Source organism: Hyaloscypha bicolor, assembly GCF_002865645.1.
Source record: "Hyaloscypha bicolor E unplaced genomic scaffold K444scaffold_15, whole genome shotgun sequence".
Taxonomy (NCBI): domain Eukaryota; kingdom Fungi; phylum Ascomycota; class Leotiomycetes; order Helotiales; family Hyaloscyphaceae; genus Hyaloscypha; species Hyaloscypha bicolor.
In genome coordinates, this window is record NW_020194517.1 from 873,747 (window position 1) to 893,906 (window position 20,160).

At 47.8% G+C, this 20,160-nt stretch overlaps 10 protein-coding genes across 10 annotated transcripts; 3 read left to right on the forward strand and 7 right to left on the reverse strand.

The window, feature by feature from the left end:
- Positions 1-301: 301 nt before the first annotated feature.
- Positions 302-628, reverse strand: K444DRAFT_624560 (uncharacterized protein; the record flags this gene model as incomplete). Its single annotated transcript, XM_024882415.1, has 1 exon — positions 302-628. One exon carries the CDS (start codon positions 626-628, stop codon positions 302-304), a length of 327 nt encoding a protein of 108 aa, XP_024742944.1.
- Positions 629-654: 26 nt separating this feature from the next.
- On the reverse strand, positions 655-1,552 carry K444DRAFT_161148 (zincin). Its single transcript, XM_024870666.1, has one exon. It carries the CDS (start codon positions 1,441-1,443, stop codon positions 763-765), a length of 681 nt encoding a protein of 226 aa, XP_024742945.1. The 5' UTR covers positions 1,444-1,552; the 3' UTR covers positions 655-762.
- A 619-nt stretch (positions 1,553-2,171) lies between these two features.
- K444DRAFT_624562 (uncharacterized protein) lies at positions 2,172-3,938 on the forward strand (the record flags this gene model as incomplete). Its single annotated transcript, XM_024882416.1, has 3 exons — positions 2,172-2,376; positions 2,447-2,926; positions 2,974-3,938. 3 exons carry the CDS (start codon positions 2,172-2,174, stop codon positions 3,936-3,938), a joined length of 1,650 nt encoding a protein of 549 aa, XP_024742946.1.
- Positions 3,939-5,322: 1,384 nt separating this feature from the next.
- On the reverse strand, positions 5,323-7,512 carry K444DRAFT_649964 (FAD binding domain-containing protein; the record flags this gene model as incomplete). The annotated part of the gene is made up of 6 exons (XM_024885609.1): positions 7,188-7,512; positions 7,015-7,119; positions 6,364-6,964; positions 5,987-6,200; positions 5,635-5,935; positions 5,323-5,427 (listed from the first exon to the last, which is right to left on the reverse strand). Exons 1-6 carry the CDS (start codon positions 7,245-7,247, stop codon positions 5,323-5,325), a joined length of 1,386 nt encoding a protein of 461 aa, XP_024742947.1. The 5' UTR covers positions 7,248-7,512.
- A 1,525-nt stretch (positions 7,513-9,037) lies between these two features.
- On the forward strand, positions 9,038-11,161 carry K444DRAFT_517547 (uncharacterized protein; the record flags this gene model as incomplete). The annotated part of the gene is made up of 6 exons (XM_024873781.1): positions 9,038-9,129; positions 9,180-9,354; positions 9,427-9,796; positions 9,851-10,075; positions 10,124-10,206; positions 10,256-11,161. The coding sequence occupies 6 exons, from the start codon at positions 9,038-9,040 to the stop codon at positions 11,159-11,161; spliced, it is 1,851 nt and encodes a 616-aa protein (XP_024742948.1).
- Positions 11,162-11,910: 749 nt separating this feature from the next.
- Positions 11,911-12,551, reverse strand: K444DRAFT_518303 (vesicle transport v-SNARE protein; the record flags this gene model as incomplete). Its single annotated transcript, XM_024873853.1, has 2 exons — positions 11,911-12,321; positions 12,372-12,551. The coding sequence occupies 2 exons, from the start codon at positions 12,549-12,551 to the stop codon at positions 11,911-11,913; spliced, it is 591 nt and encodes a 196-aa protein (XP_024742949.1).
- Positions 12,552-13,222: 671 nt separating this feature from the next.
- Positions 13,223-14,884, forward strand: K444DRAFT_640021 (FAD/NAD(P)-binding domain-containing protein; the record flags this gene model as incomplete). The annotated part of the gene is made up of 3 exons (XM_024884449.1): positions 13,223-13,448; positions 13,501-13,942; positions 13,990-14,884. The coding sequence occupies 3 exons, from the start codon at positions 13,223-13,225 to the stop codon at positions 14,882-14,884; spliced, it is 1,563 nt and encodes a 520-aa protein (XP_024742950.1).
- Positions 14,885-15,411: 527 nt separating this feature from the next.
- On the reverse strand, positions 15,412-16,946 carry K444DRAFT_701550 (uncharacterized protein; the record flags this gene model as incomplete). The annotated part of the gene is made up of 4 exons (XM_024888035.1): positions 16,299-16,946; positions 15,916-16,254; positions 15,614-15,871; positions 15,412-15,414 (listed from the first exon to the last, which is right to left on the reverse strand). Exons 1-4 carry the CDS (start codon positions 16,500-16,502, stop codon positions 15,412-15,414), a joined length of 804 nt encoding a protein of 267 aa, XP_024742951.1. The 5' UTR covers positions 16,503-16,946.
- K444DRAFT_518178 (uncharacterized protein) lies at positions 16,807-17,245 on the reverse strand (the record flags this gene model as incomplete). The annotated part of the gene is made up of 2 exons (XM_024873842.1): positions 16,807-17,133; positions 17,180-17,245. Coding segments are annotated over 2 exons (393 nt in total), but the record flags the coding sequence as incomplete, so codon positions are not given.
- Positions 17,246-18,317: 1,072 nt separating this feature from the next.
- On the reverse strand, positions 18,318-19,592 carry K444DRAFT_607461 (uncharacterized protein). The gene has a single exon (XM_024879180.1). The coding sequence runs from the start codon at positions 19,430-19,432 to the stop codon at positions 18,566-18,568; it is 867 nt and encodes a 288-aa protein (XP_024742953.1). The 5' UTR covers positions 19,433-19,592; the 3' UTR covers positions 18,318-18,565.
- Between the last annotated feature and the right edge of the window lie 568 nt (positions 19,593-20,160).

Below are 20,160 nucleotides of genomic sequence, written 5' to 3' on the forward strand. Positions count from 1 at the left end.
ACGACGCATTCAAGAAGGATACTTACTGGTCGAAGGTTATAATGTCCCGCATGGTTGCTGTAGAATAGGGAGTCAGTAATCGCAGGATCGACAGCAGAATACATGAACATCCAAGATACTCCAATGTAGAACATGCTTTGCACGTTTACTTACTACTTATGGTCACGAGGAAAAAGATCCAGGTACAAGTATCCAAGGAAATCTCCGCCGTTGATAGCATCTTTCCAAACACTAAAGACTATCACGTCAGGATGCCATATCATCACATGTTCCGGTCTGAATTTAGAGAACTGGTCTGCAGTTATCTTGCAAAACTGAAGGCCGAAAGCCGCGAGAAAGTCGACATCATGCCTTCTAAGAATCTTTCTAGGGAGAAGTATTCCGAGAACTTCTCCTCGTCAAAAGAATGCGTCCGTACTTTGGTGAGGTTACCGTAGTAGCTGAAATCCCAGAAATGAAATGTTCCAGCCTCCTCAGGTACAACACCACTGGCATCTTTGCTTTTCGTGCTCTCAATATGCGCTCGTTTGAGATCCAATAACGCATCCAGTTCCACTTTCGCAATGGGCATCAGCTTCTCTTTAATATCCTTAAGGAATGCATTGACAAAGTCTGTCGATTCCGCCATCTTCCTCTCGAGCTAGCACTCAGCGTGATTTGGGTATCCTAGGAGCCTAGCAGCTTCATCTCTTAAAATTGTTCTCTTTAACCTTGGGATGTTGTCCAGACATCTGTTGTCGTGACTAACGTATATTCTCTGTCTTACTGCTCCACTCCTAACGAAGCGCAACGCATGATCAAAATGGGGTTTCTTAAAGGAAGCCAAACTTTGCCGGGATGCTCCCCATCTCCGACCTTTAATGAAGTTAGAGATTCCATAGGCAATCCGTCAAGTTCTTGAACCCTAAGCCATACCCCAGTACTTGTATTGAGAGATTTAAGATATGCAACACTCAACTCCCGAAGCTCTGTCTGAATTTGAGTAAAACGACATCGGTTTAAACCCTCCTCAATTCCCAAACCATTGTCCAAAAATGCTTGATGCATTCGGCCCAGATAGAACAGGGACTCTGGATCCAACAACTCCTTTCTTCGAACCACAGCGTCGACAAGCTGGAAGAGATCTTCTCGCATCAAGAACTGAGAATCAAAACCACCAATAAGTGCTTCAAATAAATTGCTAGCGTTACGCAGTTCTTCAGAAGTGGATGTTGAGCTGAAGAATTTGAACAATTTCTTGAGGGCGATGGTGTGGTTGTCGTCTTTCGCAAGGGGGAGTATGACATTGTTGAAGGTGGCATCTTCTGGACGAAAATTGGCTGCAATTTCGTCCTGGAGTTTGCGTGTGTGCCCCAAAATTGAATAGATGCCAGCCAAGACGCTCGCAGGAGTGTGGTTGAAGTTCGGAGGGGTTTGCGGAGGCATTTTGAAGGTATTGGCCATGTTGCCACTAGAGCTGAGGAAATTTTTATTTGAATCGGGTCACGAATGCAGTATAGCTGTTTGGTGTAAGCCAATTTGCACCTTGTTCCTAGACTCGGTGGGACATTGATTTATATTGACTCTTAGAGAGCGTGCCGGCAAGTCATTTCAGGAAGCTGCTCGCAGCAGACGGAACGTGAGCTGCAACATATTTCATGGCACTTGCTATGAGAGACTATCAAGCAGTTCGGCGAGACAGATCGGGATGATCCCCAGCTTTCCAGACTTGTCTGACGAGTTGATGAGGGAAGTTGGAAAGGCGATGGGTTTTGACCCCGGAACATGCAGGCCGCGGATCCTTCTGACAAGTTGTTAGCCAACAAGATACTCTCATCGCCGGCGAACTTGATTAGGATCGGGGCAAAACCCCTAATCGCATGCACCCGAATAGAGCGCCAGTTTCAAGATGCTTGGAAGGCAGTGTACTGCGGCCGTGGTGATGAACAAGGGCGTCGAGAGGCGATGAAAAGAAAATTGCTTTAGCCCATGGTCAGTCAAGAAGAGCAGCTGTTCTGAGATATACGCGAGGAGTACCAGTAGGTCAAGCGCTGCTTGCAGGCACACCTAAACCGGTGGCAACACAAGGGCAGCGTCTGCGATAACGATAGCAATGTCCTCCCACTCCCACTCCCACTCTTGAACATCCACCTTCGTACTCATGAATCCTCCATCCATCACTTTGTACCTCAATGGCAAGCCTCGCCACTGCCTCTCCTCCTGCAAATGCCCCTGCAGAGCCTCCAGCGAAGGAGTACCGCTGCTCATGGTCGGGCTGCTCGAAATCCTTTTCCAGAGCTGAGCACCTCCACCGGCATGCCTTAAATCACGATGAGACTAAGGGCACTTTCACGTGTCAAAGATGCCAGGCCGTTTTTCGACGAAGGGATTTGCTAGGTAAGTGAGAATTTGGTCAAGACTATGACCTTTTCACGAGGGGGCCACCTTGCTCATGTGATACCCACAGATAGACACAAGGCCCGGCATAAAGAGAAGGACGACGAAGCAGGTGGAGAGGGACTGGGGAGACTGCAGACTCGGAAGAGGCTGTGGCGGGATTCTACCGGTGCTGTAGTGACTAAACGAAGACCAGAGCATGAGAAGAGAAGTGTCTCTACTACCGCAAGCAAACGTCTGAAACTCCGGGATCATTCCTTCGAGTCAACGAATGGCTTCACAGATCAGAAAGATGTACCGATATCGCCTCCACCATCCACAGGTGAGCAGATCTCAAACAGATCAGACGCGGCTGGATCGTCAGAACTTCCTCGTGAGCCGCCGCAAGCAGACGATCTCTGGCCAACCTTGAGCGAAGATGCTATTTTGCCAGATGACAGCGCTGCTGTAGAATCCTTAGAATTTTTGTGCAATGCTTCATGGGGCTCACAGTCTCAGGAAAGCACCAGCACTGATATCCTGTACAATGACTTCTTTGCCCCAGATACTGGTGAGTAAATTACACGGTTTCGAGTCTGTCCACTAAGACCTCTGCAGCTAGTTCTTTCAATAACCCGTTTACGACACTCAGCTATTACAATTGGTTGTTTGAGAAAGAGGCCTGCCCTACACTGGGATTTGAAAGTTCACAACCAACTAGCAACACTTCGATTTCCACGTCGGATGTTTACCCCCACTCCTCGCATGAGCAGTGTGGCAATAAAACAAATCATGTGGAACTGCCGCGCTCTTCTGGTATAATCAGTCAAACATTCAAGCAACCGGATCTCGGATTCGAAATGCCCGGAACTTCCTCTCACTTCACAAGGCGTTCCTTTTCACAAGAGTCAATGAGCCCAGAGACATCTGCAGCAAATCAAATTTTAGCTCTTTCGCAAATGGCTGGAACTAATATGGCCGCCAGCCTTGGGTATCCCAGTACTGGGTTCTCTTCCCTAAGACCGAATCAAATCCAAAGGAATGGTCTGGATTATCTCCTTACACCCATAACTTCGGGGTCAAGTTATGAGACGGACAACAATTTTGATCGATTCAAGCAGATCAGAAAGCGCCCAGCCATGGACGAAGCTGCTCGGCAAGGTGTTCTAAGTTTGATCGATCGAGGTCGTCCTAAAGTACCAGATGGGCTGGAGATAACCAGAGACCACCCTCTGCTATCTCTCTCAGTCTTGCAGGAGTATTGTGATCTATATTTCACCCGATTCAACATCTCGTACCCGCTCCTCCACCAAGCAACATTTAGTCCATCTGGCGTTGACCCGTTACTTTTGACTTCAGTACTTCTACTTGGTGCCACCTACAGCGATAGAGAATCACATCTATTCGCCATCTGCGTGCACGATATCATGCGTGCTCAAATTCTTGGTAGTCCAGATTTCACAACTCGGCCGCCATTATGGATTCTGGAGACTATCCTGTTGGTCGAGTGTTTTGGGAAGTCTAGGGCCGGCCAGCTGCAGCATGACATGTCACACCTATTCCATGGCCTCCTCATCAAGTAAGTTGACTCCACATCCGAATTCGGATACTAATCCCCCGGATCCCCCTGTTTCCTGAACCGCTTCCACTAGATATTTCTAGTGAGACTCCATTGAAATTGGCATGGACTCTCCAGGCTGTGGAATTAAAACTAACGTAACAATTTAGTCTGATTCGGAGGAGCGATTGCCAATCAGCTCGCTGCCATGATCTTGAGAACAGCGAAAGGGATATTAACACAAGATGGAAAGCTGAAGTTGATGCAGAGCAGCGAAGAAGGTTTGGCTTATCGTTATCCATTAAGCCATACTTCCATGCTAATTTACTGAGCAGACTCGCATTACTTTGCTTTATGTGGGATACCCAACATGCTGTACTATTCTCGCAATCACTTTGCATGAATGCTGCAGAATTGAAGCTTACCCTCCCCTGGAATACGAATTTGTGGGAAGCAGAGACTGCCGAGGAATGGCATAGGCTTCACTCCCAAGAAAAGTCACAACCACCCTATCTCTCAGTCCTCAAGTCCTACTTCAATCCAGGCGCAGCAACAAGATCGTGGTCTCTCAATGCTCTCTCTCAAATATTGATCCTGCACGGCCTGATGTCAATTGCCTGGGATCTAAATAGAAGGGATCAAACCTCGCTAGGTATGTCTTGAATCATGGCGTTTCCCATCCCCTTGAATTGACCAAAGTTTAGGACTTGCGGTTGCCCAAGATGAGTCATGGCAGGCAAAAATTGGCCGCTCTTACGATACCTGGAAAACAGACTTCGATTCTTATAGCAGAGAAAAACTTCTCTCCTTGGGTGACAACGATGGATCAAAGGAAGAGTTCCAAAAATTCTGCACCGCCATTCTCGCCATATACCATGCTGCACACATCATCTTACATGCGGAAATCAATGATATGCAGATAAATGCAGGAGCAAGTCACATCATTGGCCGACTGTAGGTGTTGGGGGAGAAGCCCTTTCCTATTTTCGACTGTTTCATGAGATTCTCCTAAGACAATGCCCTCTCTTGAAACAATCCTAATGGAGCAATTGCTGACTAACCCGTTACCCAGAATCACAAAAACCGACCGAGAGCGGTCTCAACTTCGAGTTGAACGCTGGGCCAAAAACGGCTCTCCGGCTGCCGCTACAGCTGCCTCACATGCTGCACTAATTCTGAGAGACGGCATTCGAAAGCTCAAAAACTGGGACGTGGGACACTTCTTCTACTATCCTTGGATTTTATACTTGGCTACTTTGACATGTTGGACATTTCAAATTTGCACCAAGAACAACGAGGCTGGTGATGAAGTCCCAGTGAGTACAGGTGACGACGAGGAGAGTGATTGGGATTCAAGAGCTGAGATGAATGCACTTGTCAGCGCTATGGCAAGGTCCAACCTCGAAGATCTAGGCAAGGTTGCCAGCAAATACCGGATGGGAGATTTGCCCCGAATAATGGCTAAGCATCTCAGCAGCACCAGGTGGGCTGTTGTGCAAGAAGGTGTGATTGTCCTAAAGGGCCTGACAGGGAAGAGTAAAAGTAGATGAAGTAATAAGAGATCCGATATGTCTACAGATGACCACACACACATGCACGTCAACTCATAATCGTGCTCGAACCCTTTTCCCAACCCTCGGCCAATGTTCATCAACCTAACATGCGGATTAGTCCTTTGCGACCTCCAAAAATTTTACATCAACAACGATTATTGTACTTACATCTTTAAGGTGATCGTAACCAAGTAGCTTAGGAGCCAGTTCAGGATCTCTCCAAGCCAAAGCTTCCCGAGGAGGTGTCGGGACCATTCTCATTCTTCGATCTCTATCTTCTTGCTCCGGGCCATCATGAAGATGATAAAGATACTGCTGCAAATTCCCACGCTGCACAACCATCTCTGTGCGCCCCTTCCGGCAATGTTCGTAGACACGCAAGGCCATCTGCTTTTCTGCTGAAACTTTGGAGGTTATCCGTGAGAGACATTCACCTAGCACGGCGCCGTCTTCGAGGGACATTCCTGCCCTAAGGGTCATCAGTACGAATTTTTCAAACGAAAAGGGAACGATTTCTTACCCTGAAGCTAAATATGGTAACGTTGCATGCACCGCGTCTCCCAGTAACGTGAAGGCTCCAGAAGCGTGGCTCCAGCTGTCCATTCCAGGACGAATGCAAAGACGCCATTTGTAAACCGACTCACACATACTCAAAAGCTTTGGTATTCTTGGATCCCAATCTTTAAACAGTGCTCGCATCTCTTCCACATTACCTTCAAGCGTTGATGCTCCGGCTGGCACTGACGGAAGATTTCCCAGTCAACATTATTTCTTTGAAATGAATTTGAGAGGATTAAGTTTGATCCAAGAGCAGGTGACATGGTTTGGGGTGAGGAACATGTCTCACAGCTATCGAAACGATCTGGAAAGGAACGAAATAACTCAGAAAATACCTACTATCATCCGGCACCAACAAAACCATATTAAACAATTTCCCTCCCTTCAACACATAGTTCACTGCATGCATATCCGGCCCAAGCCAATAATTGACTTGCGGGTCAGTAACAAGAGAAGCCAGCTCGGGATCCTTCATCATTTCTGATGTGGATAAGAGCAGTCGGTATGCTAGATCGCCGGTCGGAATCGCAGGATCCTCCCTTCGCAGCATGACTTCCCTCAACTTACTGTTAATCCCATCCGCACCTACCACCAAATCGGCCTCGATCTCTCTCCCAGGCTCCAATACCACCCACGCCCTTTCCCCATCCCTACAGATCCGCACATCCACAACCCGCGAGTTACACTGAACGGCAGCACCAAGCTCGATCGCTCGATCGAGCAAACACTGGTGAAGACTCGCACGGTGGAAATCCCAGTAAAAAGTGCCAGGATAATTAGAGGCAGAATCTTGGAAGTTCATGGAGCTGATGAGGTTCCCTCTCCAGCCACGCATATTTACTTGCTTGGGTCTTGTAGCGTGAAGTGAGAGGGCGGCACGCATTCCCCATGATTGTAGGACACGGCTGCTATTTGGGAGTATCTGGATTCCTGCTCCCACCTAGGCCATGCTATGAAATACGCAAGGGAGCTGGGGGAGGGGAGACTAACTTCAGCAATTTCCGATGCAGACTCGAGTACGAGAACATCGTGACCAGCGAGGAGGATGGAAATTGCGGCTCCAAGGCCGCCGAGGCCTGCTCCAACGACGATGACCTGGTGGGTGTGACATGAGTGTGGTGATACTTAAGAAGCTGTACAGCCGTTCGGGATCGGGTACTCACATTCAACTTGCTGTCCTCTTCCCTCATGATCTTTAGCTTCGCAGGTATATATCCGGACATATTGTACACCAAACAAAAAATCAATCAGGGCATCGATTTTGATCAAATCCTTCCTCCCAGTCGTCGAGAAGAGGACAGAACCGAGGAGGATGATCGAGAAGATATCTTTAATCCCCCGAGTCCTCCAGCATCGCACATCCTTATCCTATCGCCTAATCCACTCTTAACAGTGACACAGCGATAAGAAACTCTCGCGATGTTCCTCGACATCATGATTCGAGGATCACCAGTGGTTGCTAGGAGCAAGAGTGGAGGAGTGGGGGAGGGGCGGCGGTAACGAAAGTGCGGGAACTTGCGGACCGCTTACCTAAAAAAGGCATCACAGGATCTACCGAAAATGGCAATGATTTGAGCCCTTACACCCCATTCCTTAGAAAGATTGGGAATATCGTGATTGGAGTGAAAGAGATCTTTTGGATATCATTTTAGAATGTAAGATTAGCCCTAAACGTAAAGTTCCAAACTGAAGCACGGGCTGCACTCCTCGAATTTTTGGGAGATATCCAAGCCAAATTTGAGTACCACCGAGTTACGGATAGACCCAAAACGCAGCTAACGGCCGAGTGAAGACGATAAGATTTGGTAGTTATATAAGAAACGAGTAGTGCTTGTCGCGGGAGACTTTTGCTGAAGGCTTGCTGAAGCTGGTACAAATGAAGCAATTTTCGGTGTTACTCCCCTTCAAGGGCTTTCTTCTCAATTGAGAAGAGATTGGGGCAGGAGTGAAGCATTACAAGTGAGAAGACAAACTCACCTCCTATGCTTGACTGGGCCGTCAGCTGATGCGAGGATTCACGAGAGTCAATATGAGTAGACAGGAAAGCATTGGGAAAGGCTTTGCAGAATTCATGAAAGGCTCTGACGGAAATTATGATATTTGCGTTTTGTACGCTGGCATCAATCGCAATTTGTCTTTCCTTGGCATAAAAGGTGTTATGAGAGCGATGGTTCCCGCCATGGTCGCAGAATTGGTCAAATATGCAACTGTTCCCCATTAGCCCAACCATTAGCTTCTACTCACAAGCCATCTATCAATTCGGCATCTGTCGGCTATGTCCGAAGTGAGATGACACCTCCAGTAAGCAGAAGAGGGAACCAAATGGAAGAAATTCTGATAAAATATAGTTTCCGCATCTCCTTGAGCACTGGAAAGACGAGAACATGAGCGGGAAAATAGCTATTCCAAGCGACCTCCGAGGTGGTTGTATATTCTTGGCGAGCGATGCAAGCTCGTATGACAAACAGGATCCTGTATTGATGCCGGGATGACGAAGTGCAAAGAAGTGGCGGTGTTCTAGAGATCATGAGGATTTAAAATCAAGTCGGAAACCGCTTCTCCGTCCATACACTCAGTAATAAGATAAGAATTCGTTTGCCATGCATTGCGAAAGGGGTCGGAGAAGCGAAGCATGAAAATAGGGGGCGGGAAAGGGGGTCGGCTAAAACCATGAAACAAGAATGAGCCGGCCACCGTAAAATATCGCGCGGTGGCCCGACAACCTGACGATAACGTCGTCATTACCACGCCATTCTTGAACCCCCATGTATGAGCATCAGACGATTTTCGAGCTGATTTCAGAATCATGCCCCCTCCACTCTTCCGCCCGTTATCGTACGACCCAACAACGGCTGCTCAGTTGCACGACTTCTAGTCATCACGATGCTTTTCACAACGTTTCCACCTCAGTATTTGAGCGATTTGAGCCACCATGAAGCGTCCTCGTACAGACGACTTGACGGACCTTTCCGCCGGGGAGCGAAATGGCAGTGACGGCTCTGTCGATGTGCAGATGGTCAATGGAAACCACGATGCCAAACCTGTCAAGGAAAGCACGAATCACGTGGTGGTGGTTGGCGCTGGTCCTGGCGGTCTCATGTTGGCGTGCGCTGTTTGCAGTCTGTTGTTGAGGCCTTGAGCTAATGAGCAGATAGGTCTAATCTGGTTCGATATGGAATCAAAGCAACAATCGTTGACGACCGTGTTGACAAGACGTCCACTGGTCGAGCCGATGGTCTTCAACCGAAGACGATCGAGACGTTCAAGCAACTTGGCTTGGCTGGCCCACTCTTACGGAGGGGCGTCAGAATCTATGATATCTGCTTCTGGGTAAGGCAACAACGTTCTATTTGATATTTGACTGTAGAATTTGAACGGTCTCGTGACTAACCAGTGAGACAGAATTCTTCAGCTGATACTCCTCTCCGCAGGACGGGTAGAGAAGTGCATTACCCGCCGGAGGTAGTCGACGTAGAAGAGCCATACATCCTTCTTGTTCACCAAGGAATGATAGAGGATATTTTTCTCAAAGACTTAAGAATGCGAGGCGTTGAAGTGATTCGAAGCAGCCCATTCTTATGTTACTCGCAAAAGAAAGATGGGAACTCTCCCGTAGAGGTCGAATGCACTGACCTGAAAACGGGAAAGACTCGACCTTTCAAGACTCAGTACCTAGTCGGCTGCGATGGCGCTCATTCTAAAGTCAGCAAGGTAATGCTTGGCCCTGTTGAGCACAATGAGAGCTCGAAATCAGCGTGGGGAGTTCTGGACGGTAAATTTCCTTTACGAAGCTGAGCTGAGAATGTGACACTGAGCTATCCACTAGGCGTTATTGAGACCGATTTTCCCGACCGTTGGAGTAAAGCTGTGGTCAGCTCAGAAACCGCAGGATCAATTTTGTGCATCCCCAGAGAACGAAACATGACCAGGCTGTACATTGAGCTCCATCCAGCAGAGGCTCCAATATCCTCAGATGCTGCGACTGAGGAATTTGTGATGTGGCGAGCCAGGGAGATCATGAAGCCCTTCTCCCTCTCGTGGAAGACAGTTGGTAGGCTGCATTTTCGAAGATGCAATGGCCTTCGCTGATTAATTTTAGAATGGTTTGGAATTTACAAAGTGGGACAACGAGTCGCCAAGCGATTTTCTGACGATCTGGAGCAAGTTTTTATAGCTGGAGATGTAGGCCCCCCAGCCCAGTCATTCGAACTTATGCTGACATTATTATAAGGCAGCTCATTCACACTCTCCCAAAGCAGCTCAGGGCATGAATGTCAGTATGCATGACAGTTTCAATCTTGCATGGAAACTCAATCTAGCCGTCCGAGGCCTTGCAGCTCCGGGTCTGCTTTCGACCTACGAGCAAGAGAGGAAGAAGATCGCCGAAGACCTCATCGACTTCGACTTTGGTCATGCAAATGCAATCTCGGCAGGTGACCCCGTAGCTTTGGCCGAAAACTTCACCAAGAACATCCGATTCATCTCCGGAGTTGGTGCAGAGTATTCAGAAAACATCCTCAACGTACTTGAAAAGAATTCCAAAGGAGGATTACGATCCGGCTCGTTGCTGTTGCCTGCCAAGGTCACGAGATACATCGACGCCAACCCCGTCGATATCCAGCTCGATATTCCAATGCTCGGACAGTTCCGCATCTTTTTCTTTACTCCAGACGTCAAAACCGCTTGCGCCTTCCTTGACAAAGTTTGCGAAGAGATTGCGTCTCCAAGAACGATTCTTGGCCGTGTGTCCAATGCTGCTGCGGTTTCTTATGCTACGCTCAGCCCAGTTCACACTGAGATGGATGAATTCGTCCAGCCAAACCGGTACACTGGTGCCTCGAAAGTCTTCACTTACTCCATAGTAACAACCATGAACAAGGAAGACGTTGAGATTGCCGATCTTCCGCGACTCCTACAGGACAGCTGCTGGACTTTCTACTTGGATTCTGTGATGAAGAAGCCGACTTGCACTGAGAAGTGGCTTGGAAAGCTTTCCGAGCACGAGGTTGCGATTGTGAACGTGAGGCCGGATGGATATGTGGGAAGCGTTGGTCGCTGGAATGCGATTGATGTTGGCGCTGACTGTGAAGCAGTGACTTGGCTGGATGCATATTACAAGGGTTTCTTGAAAGCTTGATCTAAGATTCATTAAAATAAGTGTTGGTGTATATTATGATGACCGTTCATATCTTCTTTACCAAAGGTCAATAAATTCGGGTTTTTTATGATTGTCACAGCAACTTGTCCAAAATCGTATGAGCTGAGGAAATGGTCTCTCTATTCTGGTTCCACAGGGTACCGTATCTTGCCCCCAAGAAGGATAGCTCAAGTTCCCAACACACTAACTCCCAATGCGGGCATTGAGAGATTCGCAGTGGCGTGGGAAAGTTCGAATGTTGCTCTGGGACTTTTTGCGAGAGTGACAAGTGAGGAAGTGAATTTCATGCATGCCATTTACATATTGTATCTTAAGAATATTCCAGGTTGAACTTTGCAATATGTGAGAGTCACGGATTAATCAGTGTACCAAAAATTGTAGAAAAACCAAAGCCCCCCTGAAAAAGGTTTGAACGTTAGGACGATCTTCGGCACTAATGGCAGGATCAAGGGCATTTCACTTGTACAGTAATTTTGCAAGTCTCCAAATAAAATTTACAGTGCATTGAATTAATTGTGATTACTCCTACAAACAAAAAGAGTATCTGGAAGCAGCCCGAACGCCAAGAGAGCCTTACCTCTATTTGAACTTGCTGTAGATGACAGCAAAAATAAGCAGAACCAGAACCGTAATAATGGCAATGGTTATAATCCGATTCGTAGCCATCCTGAGCAAATTTATCAGTAAAACATCTCCCGAAGTAGGCTACAACCGGGAAAAGGGACGATTTACCTACGCGCCATCCCTCTCAATGTCTTCACACTCCTATCCACATATCCCTCACTCTCCAGCAGAGTATCTCCTGTATGCTGGATCGTCTCCCTCTGTCTATGTAAATCCGCCAGCGTGCTTGCACCAATAGCCTCTGTCTCATTCGCCAACGCCTGACTGGCCTTCAACCTCTGTGAGCTGCGATCCAACCTATCTGTTCCAGACAGCAATTGCTGTCGTTGCTCGAGCTGTACATCGTTTGGGTTATCCGAGTATCGGCTGCCGAAGAGAGCAGAGCGGTCATCGGCCATAGAGCGAAGTTTCCGCTTTGCGGAGTCGACGTCGGATTCGTGGTTGCGGAAGCGTTGGTTGACTTTGGTACGTGTTGCAGATGGAATGTTCTGCTTTTCAAGGCGCATTTGATCGAGCTGAAAGTACGGTCAGTATCATCATCTAGGGCCAGAGACATGACGCCTACCAGCTCGCTGGCCTCTTCTAACGCTCGCTCTGCCTGGCTGATGGCTGCTTTGCGTGGCTCGCCGCTCAGGTCTGGGATTTGATCCAACTTCTGGTTCAAGTCGGCTTGGACTAGTTTGAGCTCGGCTTCGTAGCTGCTGAAGAGCTCAGAGCCAGCGTCAGTATCGAGTGGATTCGACATCTTGAGTGTGTGATGATTGCGAAGAGATGCTGACGGGCTTGGCTTTCGTCGTTGCCTTTAACGAGCGTCGCAATGGTCTCGGCTCGGTGTTTGCTAATCTGGCCTCGTGATGAGAGGGTGACAGGCAAATACTGCACGGCAGTATTCGAACGGTTAAACAGATGTTGTTCTCTTGTAGGTTGTGGGTGCGAATGGATGAAGATGGAGATGTGGTTGTTGCGAGATCACGATGTCTTCTGATGCTATCGGACCTGCTTCATCAACGCTTGTGGATACGCCTCAATTCCTCAGCCACAACAAAATGTACTGGGATCATGGTTCCCTGACGATATTAACCTCAATACGGAAAACGTTTGAGCTTTGACTGGCCAATTCAAACATCCTCTGACGGGGACAAACACTCGATTTCCAGTCATGAGTTGGCCTTCTTGATTATACTTTTCATGCATCCCTCGTCCCCATCTTTCATCGCCGGGCACAAATTCTCGAGTCTCACATGAAAGACGCTAAGAGCTTGCCTTCTTGTCTCACATGCGCTGCAGAGCAAGGGAAATGCCGTCACCGCAACAGCTCCCCACTTCCAGCTCGAGCTCGAAAGGATACGGCAATGATTTGTGAATATACTTCCTCTTATATCTCTTCTTCCTTATACAATTTCCTACCTTTTAATTATGGCTCCCCTAACAAATCCTGTCCCTAGAAAGAAGATCGCGGTCATTGGCAGTGGCAGCGCGGGCATCGCTGCGCTATGGGCGCTGAACAGAACTCACCACGATGTGTATATGTACGAAGCTGCGGACCGATTAGGAGGTCATACGAACACTGTCGAGTTCAAGCATGGAAAATCGAAGACTTTGGTGGATACGGGCTTCATTGTCCTGAACAGTGCCACTTATCGTATGTACTCTTTGCGCCTCCTGCGCCAATTGCGGAAGCTAATCTTGTGTAGCCAATTTCATTGCTTTCCTGAAAAATATCGGCGTGCCTACGGTTCCAACTGAGATGACCTTTGGAGTTTCTCGAGATCAGGGGCTGTTCGAATGGGCTGGGACATCACTCGCCGCGGTCTTCGCTCAACGACGGAACTTGTTCTCACCCCGCGTGTGGAGAATGATATTCGATATTATACGTTTCAATCAGTTCGCCTTAGATCTTCTGAAAGATGAAGAAAGGAGTGAAGTATACCGGAATGGAAATGGGGCTGCGAACGGGAATGGGAAAGGGGTTCATCAGGCAGAGAAGCAAGAGACGATTGGCGAATATCTTGATCGGGAGGGTTACTCGGATGCATTTCGGGATGACTACCTCATACCAATGACTGCAGCGGTTTGGAGTACAAGTCCGGATAAATGTTCTTTGGAATTCCCTGCTGTTACTTTGGTCCGATTTATGTGAGTCTTGCCGGCCGGGAAATACCAATATTACTGACAGAACCCAGGTGGAACCATCACTTACTGAGCACCGTTGCTACAAGGCCGCAGTGGCTGACTCTAAAACATGGTGCCCAGAGTTATATCGATGCTGTCATGAAAGGATTTCCACCAAACCACGTCTTCCTCAATACCCCCGTTAAATCAGTAACCAACACCGATAACGGTCGAGTCAGGCTACACTTAGAGATCGGACAGGAAGATGTCTACGACCATGTCATAATTGCCACTCACGGCGACCAGGCTCACAATCTAATCCTCCCTGAAGCCGATTTGGAAGAAAAGGAGATCCTCTCTGGTTTCCAGACAAGCAAAAATAACGTAGTCCTCCACTCAGATCTCTCCTTGATGCCCAGGTCAAGAAGAGCCTGGTCCTCGTGGAACTACATTACCGAATCATCCGCAACTTCTTCAAATATTGATCAAGTGTGTCTCACGTACAACATGAACATATTGCAACAAATTCCTGAGCTCACCTTCGGACATGTCCTCGTGACCTTGAACCCACTTCATGATCCAGACCCCGCGTCAGTTCAGGGACGATATACCTATTCACACCCTCAATATAATACCACGGCCATTAGATCACAGAGTCTGTTGCCACGAATACAGAACACCCGAGGCATCAGCTATTGTGGGGCTTGGACGAAGTATGGATTCCATGAAGATGGCTTCTCAAGCGGACTCAAAGTTGCCCAGGATCATCTCGGTGCACAGCTTCCTTTCAAGTTCAAAGACAGTACGTTTAGTAGAGGCAAAAGACCTGTTCTTGGAATCAGTGATCTGGCATTAAGAGTCTGGATCATGTTCGTGCAGATGATTATTATAATCATTGACAGGATATGCGGTGTGCAACGAGCTACGCCTCAATCGGTGGAAGTGAAGAAACTCAAGAATATCTAATGAAGAATTCATGACTGGTGTTTGGCGCATGAAAGGTTGTGGCTATAGCATTGTCAAACATTTAGAAAGACAATTCTACGAGGTTATGATTCCCCAACACGACTCATCTTGCTCCTCTTCCTGATTTAGATTCTACTTCTTCCATCTACTTTCCTTTTTTGCGCAGGTTCAATTACTTAGTTACTTACTAAACTGCCTATCTCGCCATCGCCCCCGGATTCTTCGAGTCATGATCTTCCATTGATATACAACCCGTAAACACCACAGCACACGCCAGCAACAACCACGAGCAAAACAATTGCAATTGTGACTGCGATCTTGGTTAAGGATGCCAACGGCCTTGTCCACACAAGTGACAAAGTTATCACAAGCATCAAAGCAACTCCAATTTAGAGAACAATCGTAAGTGGTTTCTTCAACCACCGCGGTACGTATCCGACCACTTCTTCGTGAAATTAACCACTATGTAATCTCATCTTGATAAAAGGCCAAGAAAATGAAGGGGACTGATGCTGCAAATACAATACTCACTACAACGCTATCAGTGATTCTGGAGCACAAAGAAGTTGAATTCCGCACTAGGAAGTTGACTTACACATGTACTTCAAAACATAACCGTATCATTGAACGAGAACGAATTGATATTAATAGCGAAGAAGGCAGCCATAAACGAGAGTGGAAGCTTGATCTACTAGATTTAAATGTCTCAAAGGAGAGTCGAGCACGTACGAAGACAATGGTAATTATCGTGAAGACCAGAAGAGTCTTCCCTTGCCTCGCAGTCTCCTCGGCCTGTTTTCCAGCAAGTGCAGCTTGTTCCACGAGCAAGGCAGATTGTTCCACCCCCAACTCAGCCTGCCTGGCCCCATCTTTCGCGTGGCCTGCAGCAATTCTAGATTGCTCCGCTATGTTTTCAGCTTGTTTGCGGGCTGAAAGAGCTTCGGATATATTTGCCTGCTTCTGCTTCAGGTCGAGAAGATGTTTGATCTCATAGCATTAGCATGAAGTTTGGATGTGTTGGAAGAATATACCTCATCGTACGCCTTGTTGGCCAGTTCTTCCATCTTTTTGATTCGGAACAAATGAATTTCGAGGATTCTGTTGCGCTTGTACGATGCATGTGGATCTTGCTCTTTGCCCGGCTTAATCTTGGCGTCTTCAATGATCCCCCACATTTGTGTCATGGTTGTTTCTTGGTCCTTTAAGACCATTTTCAGGATGCTCAATTCATCCCGTATATCCTTTATTTCTACTAGGAGCTTTGTCTCTCTAGATATGCTCAAGAGTTCGACCGAATCCGCATCTGGTGAGCGGTTTAGTCGGTCGAGACCCTCAGTAAATTCTTGGAGGAACTGTGCCTCTCCATCAACCTAAAACTGTTAGCAAAAATATGGACAGCGAAGACTGGGCTTACTACCGCTCCAATGAAGCGTTCAAAGAAATCTAAGAATTGAAATTCGTCAGGGATATGGTATTGATCAAACACATTGGCACAGCAGTCAGTGATTAGTGTTGCTAGATCGTAGACGGAAGCTATAGGGGTTCTTGATGAGAGTGTCAAGTGGTTGAGATGATTTGTTGGACATTCAATGGGTCTTCTTGGATCAGCGGCGACCATGATCTCGTCCTTGGATCTCTATCGAATCGAGAATTCCTGGGTTGTTGACCTGATGGACCAGCTGTTTGTCCTCTGTTTTTGTCGCCTTTTTGATTGTGCCCCAGGGAGTTGCCGGCAAACCCTGGTGGAACTTTTCTACTTGTTAAGCACTTTGGTGTCGGGGAACCACCTCCTAGAGGTGGAGAGGCAGACCCTCTGAATACTGGATCATCACTCCTATACTCCGGGTCTCCTGCCATCCATTCTGTCAGTTCTCGTGCATGCTTTTCACCTTGTCGAGGTGGAAGAGGCCCAGGAGGGAGCATTAGCCAATTCGGGGCTGAAGGAGGTGGAGGTCCATGAGGAGGCCTTGGCTGGTGCCTGGGTGATGGCCCTGGTTGAAGGGGAATGGCGAGGCCTTGGGGATGGCTTCTAAGAGGCCCAGGAGGAAATGGCCCACGTTCGGAGGGGGGGACTCCAGCATAGGCCACATGTGCATAGAGACGGACCAACCAGGTTCGATCAATTCTTCCCAAAGAGTGGGCAGAACAATCCCCCCATCTGATCCAAGCAGATTATAATGGCTTTCTACAACATGATTGCCAATGATTTCGATATGTAGGAAAGCTTCCCGTATTAGCGCTTTCATACTCTATTTGATGTCAACGACACAGACCCTAAGAGAGGAGTACACTTACTGGCCAAGTTTTACACGGGTCAAATGGGAAATTGAACTTCCGCCCAATTGCATCCTTGAACTTGATAACGCGCCTACCCCAGCTTGTAGGATTTAGTGGCCCAGAGGCTGTGGAGATCCGCTGCGTTTACCCAGGATTGCCGACGTTGAGGACAGCAACTTATAACGGAATCTAGGACACTTTAGCAGAGTAGATGATCTTCGGAACAGATAATTTGGTGCCGTTGTCGGGGACAAAGCTTTTCGTTAGCTCTGAACGGCAAGATTGCCGGCCCTTCCAGTAACGGAACTGTATTGAGCACGTCAATTATTGCATTGTCCCCTGCTGCCAAATCCTCCACTGTCTGGAAGCCGGATTTTCTTGTTCGTTCCATACTGCAGGAGCAGCTCCGCTATTTTCAGGTCCTCCCTGCCCCCCTGCGCACGACAATGCTTAATGGAGTATCGCCAGCTAGATCCCTCCAGTCGACGTTTGCGCCATGCTTTAGAAGAACCTAGCAACTTGGATATGTCTTTTGCCAATTGCAGCGTGTAATGCCGTAATCCGGGTTTTTAAATTTAGAGCTTCGATATTGGCATTGAATTCCACAAGAAGTTCAACAATATGTTGATACCTAGCTAACGGGAGAGTTAATAATTGCTCGATATTGGTTGTTTCAGGAGAGGGCAGTGTCTCAAGGGAAAATCATGGATAATCGCGAACAGGACAGTGTTTCTCCCCTAACACCTACATACCCTGATACTGCGGCAAAGTCAAGAGGATTCTCGCCACTATTTTGGTCCGCTTCAGTATCCGCCCTCTTGTCTAGCAAAAGGCTCACTTTTGATTTATGATCGTTGCACACCGCTAGGTGGAGAGCAGTCTGTCCGTCGAGGTCTTTTCGCTCTCGGGCTGGCCCGTCCTGGGCACAAGAGTTCTCGCACAAGATTCTCATCGCCACTCTTAATTGCATCTAGGAGGACATTGTCAGAAGAGGGGTCTTTAGTCCTTTCGGGACTTTTCCCTCCCAAAAGAAGTGCCATGAATAACAGTTTTGGAATTGCAAAACGCCGAAAAGCTTAACAAGGACAGGCAAAGAAAGATTTTCAGTACTGCAAACCGAACTTCAGCTTGAAAGGAAACGGCATGGTGAGGCTGAGGAGATTTGACCACGTGCATTAACCCCTGAACTTACATGCATACGACTTTGAAACTTGTCCTACAGGATGCCAGCTTGTCCGCCAAATCGACCTGATTTGAGAAAGTATAATTCCATAATTACATCCAGCGAATTCTCGACTACTGACTCCGCAGAAATGTTCGAGTGTTGGGTATCATTGTCGGCAGCCCTTAGTTGCTGTTGAATACTGCTCATTCTCCAAACACCGGCCGTAGTAGTTCGGAGTATCATGATACAACCCTCAACATACCAAATGTGAGGCTGAGCACAAACCCTGTGAAGACTGCAATTTGTCTCCTTCTCGACCACACCCCTCCTTCTCTGATCAACCATCCTATACAACCCAGCGGCCATAAGAAACCCATAACGTTCCCCCAGAGCAGATCATCTAGTGCTCCACCTCCGAGACCATCTTCCCCAAAGTCGAAGCCACCATTGCCTGCCCCTGTGCCAGCATTTCCGGCATTATCATCAATCCAGGCATCTTCCATCCGCAATAAGGTGTTCGGAGAGGGCATAGTATCTGGAGTGTGTATATTGGATTGTATGGATCGAAACTGTAATCGAAGTTGATTTACCTCTGCTGCAGTAAAGCCAGCAGTGAGAAGTCGCGTGAAACCTCGGGGAGCTGGGGTTGTTATCGTTTTGGCAGCAGATTGTGCCGAACCTTCATTGCCTACCTCACTTCTGCCGGTCTTCTTAGACTTGTTCGTCGAGGCAGTAGCTGCAAGGGCTTCCGCAGAAAGCTCCGAGGATGTCAATGCATCGCCGATAGAGCAATTGATGTAGACGCGTGGAGGAGGTGGCTCGACTGCTTTCCCCTTGCCTTTCGGATCCGGCGCTCGAGGAGGTGGGAAAGGAATCTTTAGCACGGCAGACAAGAGATCATCGTCTTTCAGGAGCTTGCCAGCGTGTATAAAGCGAAATCGATGCTGCGAAGTAGGAGGGTCAAGCTTTGACCGAATGAGGTGCTTCAAAGCAATTACTGCCGTTTCACCAGGCTCTGGAACATCCAGCAGAAGATCTGGAATCGAGGTCGTAAATCGGACTGTAATATGCAGAGTCGTATCCGCCGACGATACTAGAGAAGCCATTTCGGGCAGCTCTTCTGATGAATCTGGGTTCGAGGAATATGCACCGAGAGAGCAGCCAACGACTCTCGAGGGAGTGTCAGTGGTCACATTATTGACAATAATTAACAATGACCTCTAGTCGATTATCGAGGTGGGAATGCGCCTGCTTGTGACGTTGGACAGGTGCTGTTGATGCGCGAGCCATGTTCGGGAGTAAGAAAAACACTCAAATGTGCGGCCGCTAGCGTGACAGGGGTAAATCCTAACTTCTCTCGAAGATCATGATTCCAACCGTTTTCATCTATCGTCATTAAATGGGGGCCAATGAGGAGAATGTTCTCCTTTCCCTTCCAAAACTACATCTGAGAAGTGTCTCCACCAGAATTCCCTTTCCTGGACGTCTTCCCTCTTGCCGAAATCAGCTTTACACACTCGTTTGTGTTCATTTTGCAAGCTGTGCTCTAAGTGGAGTGCAGCGCTTGATATGATCTCCGGTACGAACGAAAATTCTAAGTGATTAGCCGTGCAGTATGTGTATTCTGTCGCTATGGGTTGCTTCGCTTATCTCCAAGAATGGTAGCAATCGGCCAGGACGACCAGGAAGTGGAGTGAGAGCGGGTAATGACAAGTGGTAGCTCCCCAAGCCAAGTTTAAATTTTTCCTCTTTCGTAATCGTAATTCACCTCAATTTCGGCCCCCTAGCCCAAACAGTGTGGAAACCTGTGCAATCTTGGCCTCGACATTCCCAA

Excerpts from the sequence above, each read along its gene's own strand:
- K444DRAFT_161148 (XM_024870666.1), bottom strand. The coding sequence starts at position 1,443 with ATGGCCAATACCTTCAAAATGCCTCCGCAAACCCCTCCGAACTTCAAC.
- K444DRAFT_607461 (XM_024879180.1), bottom strand. The coding sequence starts at position 19,432 with ATGGCTTCTCTAGTATCGTCGGCGGATACGACTCTGCATATTACAGTC.